General features: G+C 45.0%; 1 protein-coding gene across 1 annotated transcript in view; it reads left to right on the plus strand.

The window, feature by feature from the left end:
* The window catches only part of PITPNA (phosphatidylinositol transfer protein alpha), a 40,459-nt gene that overhangs the window by 23,092 nt on the left and 3,698 nt on the right, over nt 1-13,669 (plus strand). The window contains exons 10-11 of the mRNA XM_036091131.2: nt 787-909; nt 13,591-13,659. Coding sequence (XP_035947024.1) covers nt 787-909; nt 13,591-13,635 — 168 coding nt within the window. The 3' untranslated portion in view covers nt 13,636-13,659. The remainder of the gene's footprint in view (nt 1-786; nt 910-13,590; nt 13,660-13,669) is intronic.

Below are 13,669 nucleotides of genomic sequence, written 5' to 3' on the forward strand. Positions count from 1 at the left end.
GTGTGTGTGTGTTGGTGGGGATGTATTTTGCCCAACAAGAGAAGATCGTACAATCCACGTGACTTGTGGCCAACGGTGGCAGACATCAGAATATTTCAGTCTGATTTCCCAGACCCCCACTTCCGCTTTCACTTAACTGTCCTCCAGCTTAATACCGTCTATCCAGGGGCACCACATGTGACAGGGAAGGAAACTGAAGCCAAAAAAAAAAAAAAGGAAACAGGAATCTAGGGTTTACTATGACTGAACTGCAGATACAACTCAGTCTTTCTCTTTTCTTGAAGCTGAAAGGCAAGAGGTCCTATGAACCAAATTCTCCAGTGCCCTGAATTCTTGAACTGGACAGACCTAAGGCATTTTTATAGCTTTTTCTCTGTGTTAGAGCCTCGCTCTTGGGCCCCCTTTCATAGACGTTGGCCAGTTTTAACCTGGCCTTAGGCTCCAGAGACAAGAGGGGAACTTGGCACAGTTGTTTCTGGGCCTTGGCTGAACCGTGAGCTCGTAGGCTGCCTGTCTTGGTAGCATTTTGGGCACAGGGCCTAGCTGTGAGGCAGGTACCCATCCTCTCCAGGGAGCTTCCTCCTTCTTGATGTGATACCTGTTGTCACATGAGGGCAAAAGTCACTGACTTTTGGGACCTGTGGGCTCATCCATATAAGCCAGCCAGGCACCTCTCCTCCCCGCCCCTTCAAGACAGTGGGCTTATCGACATGGAGATCATGGGAGGGGAGCTGCAACAGTGGCCTCTCCCTTCTGGGTTCTAACTAGGTTCCCTCTTTTTTGTAGCAAGAAAGGCGTCTGTTTACAAACTTCCACAGGCAGCTGTTCTGTTGGCTCGATAAGTGGGTTGACCTGACTATGGACGACATCCGAAGGATGGAAGAAGAGACGAAGAGACAGCTGGATGAGGTAAGTGGGCTCCTGGAGGAGACTGGGCTCTCGACTCAGTAAATCCATGAAGGAGACTGTCCTGTGGGCCTGTGGGCCAGGTCATGAGGGCGCCGCCTGTGGCTCTAGGAACATGTCGTGTCCGCGCGACTCAGGCTGGTGCCAGGTAGTTTAGAACCGTAAGGGAGAGAACAGCTAGTGCTCTTGAATTTGCAGTCTAGCCGAGGTCTTGGCATATTCAGAGAGACAAATATGGCAGTGTGTGCTGCATGCCAAGTGAGTAACTCTGCAGTGGTTCTTCAGAACTCGTGGGGTGGGGGGAGTCCTGCTGGGCTGCAGGATTGGAGGTGGCCCTGGGAGGAGGCAGGCTGGCCCGATTTGTGAGCACCATGCATGTCACCCACAGAGGACGGCAGCAGGTCACACACAACTAACTACTCTGTAAGGTTGTTTTGAGCTATTTTTATAGAGTTTGGACCCTTGGCTCTTTGGGGGGGAAGGGAGGGCTTGGCGTGGATCCAAGGAGGAGGGCTGTCTGCTCCATGGGAGCTGAAGGCCTAACACTCCTGCCTCATTTGGGGATGCTTCTCTGTAAGGCTCACTCTGAGGAGATTGTCAGTGAGTCAGGTTCAGATCCTTACTGTGTGAGGGCACCATTCTAAGGGCTTTTACATACACCATCTCCTGTGATCCCCGCCATACCTGTGAGGAGACAGCACTGTTCTTGCCCCCCGCAGATGAGGAGGTAGCGGCTCCGAGAGACCACTCCGTGCCCAAGGTCATACAGCCTGCAGGTGACGCAGTCAGGGTGAGAGCCATAGCTCTAAAGCACTTGGCTTCTCTTCCTCCCTTAAACGCCATTCGGGGCCCTCCTGCCCTCTCGGGGCTAAGATTAAGGCAGGAAGCTCTGTGTCATAACTGCCATCCATTTCTCCCTCCTTGCCCTGCGTGGGCTGGCCTGGAGCCAGATGTCAGTAGACATCGCTGTGCGCAGCCTTGCCCGGCTCCCCAGCAGTGCCTCAGACGAGACCCAGGCCCGAGTGCGCATGGTGCCCCCGCTTCACTGTGCTGGTCTTGGGTGCACACGTGGCCCAGGAGTTCTTCCTTCCTTAGCTCCTGTGGCAGGCAGATGTTCTGGTTATTCATCCAGCTGCATTTGGCAGGGAAGTGGCAGGATTTTGGACACAATTCCTGATTCTTCGACTGAGGATCTTCAGGAAGTGGTAGATTTTTAATGTCCGGACGCTGTTGATTCTGACTATGTAAGAAGAGACCTGAGTGTTTTGGTCACCTGAGTCCTGACGAAAAAAAAAAAAAAAAAAAAGGAAAAAAGTTACCAAACAAAGGAGTGCGGAGACTTTGGGGTTTAGCCTGGAGCCTCAGCCTCCCGCTGCCTGACAAAGGCCAGCCGAAAGTATACTGGGGTTCGTGGGAGCATTTATGGACAGCCTTTCACTCTTTGGGTAGAATTTGAATTCCTGGAGCTGGAAGAACTCTCCAGAGGAGCTACTGGATCTGCCTCCCTCAGATCCAAAGTTTGAGAGGCCTCACTATCAGGGAGGTATTTTTTAGTCCCCCACCTCTCTCTGCGTGTTTCTCCATTCTGTGGAGAATTGTGCCAAAAACCTAGAATACCACTATCCTCCAGGATAACTGCAAATGCAGGAAACCCGCTTTAAAATTGGAATTTAAATAGTTTGCAGTGGAAGAGAAAGCAAAACCAAGTCTCAGTTGGTAACCATCTAACTCTTGGTTTCAGCTGAGGTCATAATCTCAGGGTCCTGGGATCAAGCCCCGCATCTGGCTCTGCGCTCAGCGGGGAGTCTGCTTCTCCCTCCCTCTGCCCCTTCCACTCGTGCTCTCTCTCTCAAATAAGTAAATAAAAATCTTAAAAAAAAAAAAAGCTGCACTTATTTCTTTAAGAGCGAGCGTGTGCACGAGCAGGGTGGGGGGCAGGCAGAAGGAGACAGGGAGAGAGAATCTTAAGCAGGCTCCATGCTCAGCGAGGAACACAATGCAGGGCTGGATCTAACTACCCTGAGATCATGACCTGAGCCGAAACCAAGAGTTGGACACTTAACTGACTGAACCACCCAGGCGCCCTGTGCACCTATTTAATCTATCCATCTTGATGAATTTCAGATAAGTATACACCTGTGAAACCACCATGACAATCATTGCCATAAACAAAAACATTACCTCCAGAAGTATTTTTATAATTTTCAAACTCAGAAGTATCTCAGGCTTAGAAGGGGGAAGCTGTCCTCCTCTGCCCTGCGCCTGGAGTTCCGGCCCTCAGAAGCAGCCCCTTGCAGTTCTTATGGTTGTTTCTTTTGTTAATTACCCCCGTATTTCCAAAGATTATACTTAGGTGCTTAATTCTTTATTTCTCAACTTTAGATATTAATGGTTGACTTTTCCTGTGGAAGATTTAACTCCTGTACCCCACCCACCTCTTTTTTAAGAAGACTCACACTCTCTTTTCCTTCCTCCAATATCACAATGTGGGGTTAATTCATTATTCAGGTTGATATTATGACATATGTCATTCTTCTCCCCAACTGAGCACTTTAGTCTGCTCCTGATATTTGTTCCTTTCTTGGAAAACTCTTGTTTTTTTAAAGAAGTTAGCCTGAATCTAATACTACACTGTATGTTAGCTGGAATTTAAATAAAGACTTGAAAAAAAAAAAAAGAAGTTAGTAATTGTTTCCCTCCCTTTTGTAGCTTAGTTTTATGTATCTCTGTCATTAAGTTTTGTTTTTGAGTCTTTACATGGATGGTCTGGTCTGGTTGGTGTGTGATATGCACTGCGTAATAATATAGGTGATGTCAGTCCATCCTTATTGATTTTGCTCCCCCTCAGTTTTTTGGTTTTTTTTTAAGATTTTATTTATTTATGAGAGAGAGAGCGCGAGCGTGGGGGTGGGGTGGGGGGGAGGAACAGAGAGAGAGGGACAAGCAGACTGTGCGCTGAGCACAGAGCCCAACTTGGGGCTCGATTTTAGGTCCTTGAGATGACCTGAGCTGAAATCCAGAGCCAGCTACTTAACCGACTGAGCAACCCAGGTGCTCCCAGGTCTCCTCAGTTCTAGAAAATGTTTTTATATTGTAATTTCTCTCTCTTTGTATCACAATTTTCTCCCCTCTGTTTTGTTTTTTTTTTCTGGAATTTTTATTAGAATTTAGAAGTCAGACCTCATGAATTGACCTAATTTTCTTAAATTTTCTCTCCCTTTTTGTCTGCTTTCTGGAAGATATTTTCCAATGTTAACTTCTCATCTGTTGAATTTAAAAACATTTTATTTATTTTTATTTTTTTAATAATTTTGTTTTCTTTGTGGTTTTTTTTTTTTTTTTTAGATTTTATTTATTTATTTGAAAGAGAGAGCATGAGTAGGGGGAAGGGCAGAGGGAGAGGGAGAAGCAGGCTCCCTGCTGAGTGTGGAGCCCGACCTGGGGCTCCATCCGGGGACCCCAGGATCATGACCTGAGCCGAAGGCAGATCCTTAACTTACTGAGCCACCCAGGCGCCCCTTAAAAACATTTTAAAGTACTTCTTGTGCTGTGTTCTTTTTCTTAAGTACTTTTTGTTTTTCTTTGTGCATTATCTTCCTTTTCTAAAGCTATGGCTTTTTGTTTTTGTGTTTGGTTTTCGAGGTTTTTCTGCCCCCTGTATGTTCTTTGTTTCCTCTGAGAATTCAGGGAGGGAACACCAGGGCACATCAGAGCCGAACTGGTGTCTTTTTTTTCCCTCACTTACAAATAAGTCACCCGTTTTCAGCCCCAGCTGCACTCCCACCCTCTAAGGTACTTGGTGCTTCCAGTTCCTGAGCCTTTGGAGAACCTGCAGCACAAACAGGTCTGTCCTTTTTAGCTCCCCTCCTCACAGGCCCTGGGGTGTCAGTCCTGCTGCTCTGTGAATTAGTCACTAATCCATCCATATTTCATCTTCCAGAATGTTGCTGCCATCTCTTATCTGCTGTTCTTGTTGCCTTCATGGTTTTATTTCTTTTGCTTATTCCTTTACTCTCATCGTAGTAGGGCTTGGGGGAGGAATAGCCATAAATGCATGTCTACAATCTGCCATGATTAACTGTGAATTTGCAATAGGAATTATGACCCTTATTCTTTGATTAATGCTCAGTAGCTTAGTGTGGGTGGGTTTTTTGTGTCACTATAAGGCCACAGTCACCACTACTGTAACTCTAGTCCCTGTGGGAGGGTGGACTCACCATTCTTGGATGAGGCTCAAGGGACCAAGAGATTAGTCCTTTGCCCTAAAAAGAAAAATGTCAGGAAACGTGTCCCTGTAGGAGAGCAGTGTCTGTCCATGTGTTTCCCTCCCTCCTTTCCTCTTTCTCTCCCTTCTTCCCTCTCGCTCTTTTTTTTTTAATTTTTTTTTTTTTTAAGATTTTTTTTATTTGCGAGAGAGTGAGAGACAGAGAGCATGAGAGGGAGGAGGGTCAGAGGGAGAAGCAGACTTCCTGCCGAGCAGGGAGCCCGATGCGGGACTCGATCCCGGGACTCCAGGATCATGACCTGAGCCGAAGGCAGTCGCTTAACCAACTGAGCCACCCAGGCGCCCATCCCTCTCACTCTTTTAAGAAAAAGACTCATAATCTCAAAATTGGAAGAAGGCACCTTAAAGGTCACTTAGTCCAATTACCTGTCCAGTGCTTGAGTCCTCTCTGCAGCTTCCCCACCGGCCTGCACTTGATCACCTCCTATATTGGGGAACTCACTATCTCTTGAGCATGGTGGTAATAAAAATATTTTTATTACTAATAGAGGCTAATATTTGATTGAGGTCTTACTGTATGCCTGTAGTGTGTGGTCAGCATTTTCTGTGAATTATATCATCAAATCGTCATGTCAGCCTGTGCCAAAGTGTTATTTTCATTTTATAGATAAGAGAAACTGAGGCTCAAAGAAGTTGAGGATACCTTCTAGTTCAGTGAACAAGTGCCGCCTGGACCTTTGGCCACAAACTCTGTAGATAATGAACCTGGGAGAAGAGAACTCATTTTAACTGTTAAGAAAACTTGTTTCCTGATTTGCTGGCCTCTAGAACATTTGCTTAAAACCAGCAGAGATACTGAGTGTCAGAGTGCATGATTAAGATTCTGCAGCATTTTCTTCCCCAGCCTTCCCTTGTGGGGCTTCCTTCTAAGTCCCTGTTGCCTCCGTGATTCCTCTGGTCCCTCCATAGCCCATCCCTTCGTGATGGAGCTGAGAGGCTGCATGAGCCCCTTGCTCCGCTGGCCTACCTTGGGGGCTGTCTCTGAGCCTCCTTGTAGTCGGTCTCCCTGTCCACATGCTTGTGTGTGAATGTGCCTGTCCTTTCTCATCTCCTGAGTCGTGATGCAGAGGTCCCTTGCTCCATCCTATGGCTTTCTGACATAGGGATGATGGATCACCATCATTTTTAGATTTTAAGTCTTCAACTATGAACTGGTTACCCAAAGATTGTATAAGTGTCCCTGTGCAGTGAAATACCTGGCAGGACACTAGATTTCTTTTTTAAAAGTAATAAAATCTTTTAAAAAAATAAAATAAAATCTTCAAAAAAATCTAGAAAAATAAAAAATGGAAACCCTAAAGTTTCCAGTTTGTGATTGGGGTAGATAGAAGTTTGGAGAGTTAAGCTGATAAAGAGAAGTCACTCAGTGCTGGGCCATGGGAGAGTAGGGAGTGAGATTCCAGTAGCATGTGCAGAGGGCAGAGCTAGCTCATTGTGTTGAGGCTGAAGGATCCCTGTATGTGGAGGAGGATGTTGTTCCATGAATTCTTAATTCTCTCTCATCTGCCCAACAATGATTGACCCCAGGGCAGACTACCTGGAACATTGGCCAGCATCTTGAAATACAGGAAGTAGCTTTATTTTCTTTTTGGTACAATTTCATTTTTCAATAATAAGTATTGTATTGTATCAATAATGTATTAACATAGACATTAAACATTTTTTTGGAAATAGTGAAAAGGAGAAAGAAATCAGTTGTATCCTGGTTATTTAAAGACAACCTCTAGGGGCACCTGGGTGGCTCAGTCGGTTGAGCATCTAACTCTTGGTTTCGGCTCAGGTCATGATCTCAGGGTGGTGGGATCGAGGGTCGTGGGATTGAGCCCTGCTCCTCGCTCAGCACAAAGTCTGCTTGAGATTCTCTCACCTTCCCTTTGCTCCTCCCCCCACTTGCTGGCACTCGTGTGTGCTCTCTTTCTCTAAATAAATAAATAAATAAAATCTTTAAAGACAACCTTTAAAACATTTTAAGTCTTTCTATACACTTTTACTTAGTTACAATCATATTGCATGGGCCAAATGGGAATCCTACTTTTTTCTCTGAACATTGTAACAAATATATAACATTATAACAAATACAAAGTTTCTCACTAAAAGAGTTTCTTCACATACACGTTTCTGACTGCAGCATACACATATTGCTCATACTCTGTCATTGCCCTGTGTTGGATTTTCCTTCATGTTTCCAGGTTCTCACCGCTATAGATAATGCCGTGTAGAAAATTTTTGTGCGCTCAGTTTTTTCAGTTTTTTGGATTACTATTTGGATTTGGGTTAAGATTATTTCCTTAGAGTAAATTCCTACAAATGGAATTAGAGAATATAAGACTCTTATTATTTATTACCAAATTTCTTTTCCAAAGGGCTTTCTTTCTTTCTTTTTTTTTTAAAGATTTTATTTATTTATTTGACAGAGAGAGAGAGCACAAGCAGGGGGAGCAGCAGAGGGAGAGGGAGAAGCAGGCTCACCAAGCAGGGAGCCCGATACGGGGCTCGGTCCCAGGACCCTGGGATCACGACCTGAGCCAAAGGCAGACGCTTAACGACTGAGCCACCCAGGCGCCCCACCAAAGGGCTTTCTAAAGAGCTTCTAAAAACCGTTCTGCATGTGCCTCATATCTGTTCCTTCAGGAATGCTAGGTCTGTGGTTGCTTTTCAGTGTCTTAAACTGAGTTTTTTTTACTAGCTTTTTTTTTAATTGAAATTTTATTTTGAAATGATTGTAAGATTCCTATGCAGTTATAAGAAATAACACATAGAGATCTGTTTCTCCCAATGGCAACATGTTGCAAAACTATACCACAGTTATCACAATTGGGATATTGACATTGATACTTTTACTAGGGGTGTGTGTGTGTGTGTGTGTGTGTGTGTGTTTTGTAATCAAAGGAGTATCTCATACTTCATAGTAAAAACAATTTTCAAAAGCTATAGAAAAATAGGGGCATCTGGCTGGCTTATTTAGTAGAGCATGCAACTCTTGATCTCGGGGTTGTAAGTTCGAGTTCCATATTGGGTATAGAGATATTTATTTATTTAAAAGATTTTTAGTGATTTTTAAAAGTAATAAAATCTTTTCTTTTTTTTTTAAAGATTTTATTTATTTATTTGACAGAGAGAGACACAGCGAGAAAGGGAACACAAGCAGGGGGAGTGGGAGAGGGAGAAGCAGGCTTGCCACTGAGCAGGGAGCCCAATGCGGGGCTCGATCCCAGGACCCTGGGATCATGACCTGAGCCGAAGGCAGACGCTTAATGACTGAGCCACCCAGGCGCCCCAAAAGTAATAAAATCTTTAAAAAATAAAATAAAATCTTTAAAAAAATCTAGAAAAATAAAAAATGGAAGTCCATGTATTCCAACCCCTGGCCTTATTCCCTAGAGAAAATCAGTTAAAAACAAACAAACCAAGATTGGAGTTTCTATTTTCATATTCCTTGACTATATGTGTATACATAGCCTGCAGTAGCTTGATCAGAGGAACAAACATCAGATAAAATCTCACGGTGTTCTATAGGCCCCAGGAAACAGGAAAAAAGCATTCTTAGAGCATTTCATTATAAGAATGAAATAATGTATTTTTATTTCAGTGGCACCCTCTGAGGTGACCTTGTCTCTGAGAGTAGGGGAAGCCATCATGTTCCCTGATAGAAAGTTGCATCTTAAGCAGTAGGAAAACAGGACCTGGTTTTGCATTAGTAAATTAAAGCAAGGCAGTAAACTCTTAGGGTATACATGGATCTGGTTGAGGCCCACAGAGCCCTGCTCCCCTATATTAAATCTCAGCTTCTCTGAAATTGAAAATTTATGTGGTCATTAGTGAGCACATTTAATGAGCATATCTTTGTGTTTTTAAAAAAAATTATTTTGAGCCAAGATACGGAAATAACCTAAGTATCCATCCATAGATGAATGGATAAAGAAGATGTGGGGGCGGGGGGTAATGTGTGTGTGTGTGTGTGTGTGTGTGTGTGTAAATAGAATGGATGGCGTATCAGCCATAAAAAGGAATGAATCTTGCATCGTGACAGTATGGATGGACCCTAAAGGGTATGATACTAAGTGAAACAAGCCAGACAGAAAAAGACAAATACCATATAATCTCATTTATATGTGGAATCTAAAAAAACAAATGAACAAACAAACAAGAAACAGAAATAGGGGCACCTGGGTGGCTCGGTTGTTGAGTGTCTGCCTTCGGCTCAGGTCGTGATCCCAGGGTCCTGGGATCGAGTCCCATATCGGGCTCCCTGCTCCACGGGAAGCCTGCTTCTCCCTCTCCCACTCCCTCTGCTTGTGTTCACCCTCTTGCTGTGTCTCTCTCTGTCAAATAAATAAATAAAATCTTTCAAAAAAAAAAACAAACAAGAAACAGAAATAGACTCATAAATACAGAGAACAAACTGGTGGTTCCCAGAGGGGAGGGCGGAAGTAGGTGAAGGGCATTACAATGTACAAACTTCCAGTTATAAAATGAGTAAGTCACGGGATGAAAAGTACAGCACAGGGAATACTGTCAACGGTGGTGTAATAACTTTGTGTGGTGACCGAACGCAACTACATTTAAGTGGCGAGCGTTTCCTAATGTTTCTAATTGTTGAATCACTATGTTGTTGTACACTGAAACTAACATAATATTGTATATCAGCTGTACTTCAATTTAAAAAAAAATTATTTTGAAAGAGTTTCAAACTTACAGAAAATGGCAAGAATACAAAGAACTCCTATATACCCCTTGACCCAGAGACCCCATTCCTTTGAAGCAGAGGATAGAGCCCCAGGGCCACACACTGCACCCTTCTAGTGTCTCTCAATTTGGAGGTTACCTCTGTCCACCTGAGGCACAACAAGGTATCACGAGCTCATCATTTTCCTTCCATGACACAGCCCTGGGACGAGCCATATCTCTAAGGAGTCCTCGTTCCTTTCCATGGAGGGGGCTAGGTGTGCTCATGACTGCTGGGTGTTGCTGCCTCCAGGCCTTCTCAGAGGACAGAGCTGGGGAACTTTTACATCTATAGTTATTTCTCCCTCTATCTTACATAGTATGTTCACACGAATACTTACAACACTACAAGGTCAACTTTTGTCTTTCTAAAAATATGATAGTGCAGGGGCGCCTGGGTGCCTTGGAGGAGTGTGTGACTCTTGATCTTGGGGTTGTGAGTTTGAGCCCCATGTTGGGTGTAGAGATTACTTACAAATAAAATCTTAAAAAATAAATAAAAATAATTAAATTAAAATTAAAATATGATAGTGCCTTTATCCTTTTTTTTTAAGAACTTATTTTGGGGTGCCTGGGTGGCTCAATCGTTAGGCGTCTGCCTTCGGCTCAGGTCATGATCCCACGGTCCTGGAATCGAGCCCCACATCAGGCGCCCTGCTCGGCGGGAGGCCTGCTTCTCCCTCTCCCACTCCTCCTGCGTGTGTTTGCTCTCTCGCTGTGTCTCTCTCTGTCAAATAAATAAATAAATAAAATCTTAAAAAAAAAAAGTATTTATTTTGATAGAGACACAGTGAGAGAGGGAATACAAGCGGGGGGTGTGGGAGAGGGAGAAGCAGGCCCCCCGCCAAGCAGGGAGCCCGATGTGGGGCTCCATCCCAGAACCCTGGGACCATGACCCGAGCCAAAGGCAGATGCTTAACGACTGAGCCACCCAGGCGCCCAGTGCCTTTATCCTTAACAGATTTCTATCATGTTGGAAAATCTTGAATTTGTTAAACTCTTAGAAAGTAATATATTGGGGCGCCTGGGTGGCTCAGTCGTTAAGCGTCTGCCTTCGGCTCAGGTCATGATCCCAGGGTCCTGGGATCGAGCCCCACATTGGGAGGCCTGCTTCTCCCTCTCCCACTCTGCTTCCCCCTGCTTGTGTTCCCTCTCTTGCTATGTCTTTGTCAAATAAATAAATAAAATCTTAAAAAAAAAAAGTAATATATTAACAGACATTAATTGACAGATATATCTGAAGTTAGAGGAGCAATAAAAAATCAAAAGCTCTACCATTCACGGGGCTCCTGGCTGGCTCAGTAGGAGGAGCGTGCAACTCTTGATCTCGGGATTGTGAGTTCCAGCCCCACGTTGGGGATAGAGATGACTTAAATGAATTAAAAAAAAAAAAAGATGCCATTCATGAAAGTGAGTTTAGAGCAGTTCTACAGGTGGAGCTAGGAATGAGCACATACTGGCTTGGTGTCAACAAATAGACCTTCCTGTTGGGCGCAGCAGGTCTTTGCAGGGGATGAGGAAAAGTGAGGCTTGTAAGACTGATTTTATGACTCACTTACTGTCTGTATCCTGTAGGTTCTGACTTATCAGGTCTGGGGCCTAAGAATCTACAAGTAGCCCGGGCGATTATTTTGCTCAAGTAGGAAACTCGGGCCTAAAAGACCAACCTAAGACATTTGATGTAATTCTGGTAAAAGTTGTGAATGGCAGGGGGGCGCCTGGGTGGTTCAGTTGGTTAAGCGTCTGCCTTCGGCTCAGGTCATGATCCCAGGGTCCTGGGATCGAGCCCCGCATTGGGCTCCCTGCTCCGCGGGGACCCTGCTTCTCCCTCTCCCTCTCCTCCTGCTTGTGTTCCCTCTCTCGCTGTGTCTCTCTCGGTCAAATAAATAATACAATTAAAAAAAAAAAGTTGTCAATAGGGAGTGAATATCAGAACCTCCACAAAGGAGCAGATTTTCTTTTTTTTTTTTTACCATGCCCAGGTTCCCCATGGACTTACTGATTATAATAGTTGGGGGGAAGCAGGAAGTGTGAACAATGAACAGGAGTTTGAAATGTGGCAGGAAGAGTATTTTGAAAGTATTTCCTAGTGGAGAACTACTTCTTCTGAGGTAGAATCTCTGCAAAATGCAGCAGTATTAAAGTTTTAGCGAACAAAACAGAACTCTGAGGAGGAAGGTAGCACAGAAGTCCAAGGTCTTCAGAGCTTGTGGACACACGCACCCCCTTTACTGCAGGATGCTGCACAAATAGCAGAAAATGTGGCCTGGGTGCATACTCCATGCTAGGTGCTCTCCACAAATATCTTTATCTAATTCTCAACAACCACATGATGTGGGTACTTTATCTCTATTTTATTATTATTTTTTTTTTTTTAAAGATTTTATTTATTTGACAGAGAGAGACACAGCGAGAGAGGGAACATAAGCAGGGGGAGTGGGAGAGGGAGAAGCAGGCTTCCCGCCGAGCAGGGAGCCCGATGTGGGGCTCAATCCCAGGACCCTGGGACCATGACCTGAGCCGAAGGCAGACGCCCAACAACTGAGCCACCCAGGCGCCCCTATCTCTATTTTATTATTACAGAGACAGGCTTAGAGTGCAGTGAAGTCACTTGCTCAGGGTCACACAGTTGGTCATGGCGCCAGAATACAGTCCAGGGAGTTTGATTCCAGAGGTCATTCTCTGAGGTGCTTAAAATTTGTTGAATGAAGAAAGAATGAAAGTCGAGCAGAAAACTCATGGATAGTGAAGAAATATCTAATGGGAAGTTAAACTACACGTGTTATAGGCATTCTGCAAATAGAATGGAACTTTCAAGTTGGAAAAGATTAGAGAGATCACCTCCACACTATCCCCACAAGAAGTTGTGTCCACTTCTGCCAGGCAGGTGCAGTTCACAGGGGCCACTCGGGGCTTCCAGAGAAGACCCCATCCTGCTTTCCAGCAGCCTCGCACTTCTGCTAAGCTGAGATCTACCCACCCTGCTCTTTGAACCCCTGCCTTCTTGTGCCACACTCTGCCTACCTGACTGACTGCAGAGCCTCTCAGCAGAGCCCAGGAAAGGAAATTGCTGTTCCCTCTGCCTGGACCACTCCCCGCACATGCCCCCTCCAGGGAGCCACAGGACTTTCCCCCTCACTTCCTTTGCCGGGTCTCTACTCAACATCACTTACCAGAGAGGCCTTCCACAGCCCACTTCCCCACGGACATTCTCCATCCCAGCAGCCCCCCCCCCCGGCATATATTGGTTTGTTCGTTCTCCCCTCCTTTGCCCCAGAATGTAAGCACCAGGAGGAGAGACTTGGTCTGTTTTGGTTCACTGCCGAATCCTCAGGCCTGGAGCAGTTTTGTGCAGTTCCTAGCGCAAAAGAGTTGCTTCATAGATATTTGTTGAATGAGTGAATGAAGAAAGAGAGGAGCTTAAGAGCTGCACCCCAGCACTGGGACGCAGGGAGAGGAACAGAAATCACGGATGGTGGGAGCAGTGACACGGAGCTATAAATGGTCCGGCTTTGGCTGTACATATGCAGAATTCTACTCTTCTGATTTGCTTTGTGCACAAAAAATGCTCCACCCTCTTCATTGGCAGGACTGAAGAGAAGGCAGAATGTATTTGTGTTGGAGTTCCATCAGCAGCAAGAGCCTTCAGTTTTTCCTGTTTTTTTCTGTTCCAGATGAGACAAAAGGACCCAGTGAAAGGAATGACCGCGGATGACTAAAGGCACCCCTCCCCCTTCTGCACTGTATGTACTG

This window comes from Halichoerus grypus, chromosome 2 (genome assembly GCF_964656455.1).
Source record: "Halichoerus grypus chromosome 2, mHalGry1.hap1.1, whole genome shotgun sequence".
NCBI classification, from domain to species: Eukaryota; Metazoa; Chordata; class Mammalia; order Carnivora; family Phocidae; genus Halichoerus; species Halichoerus grypus.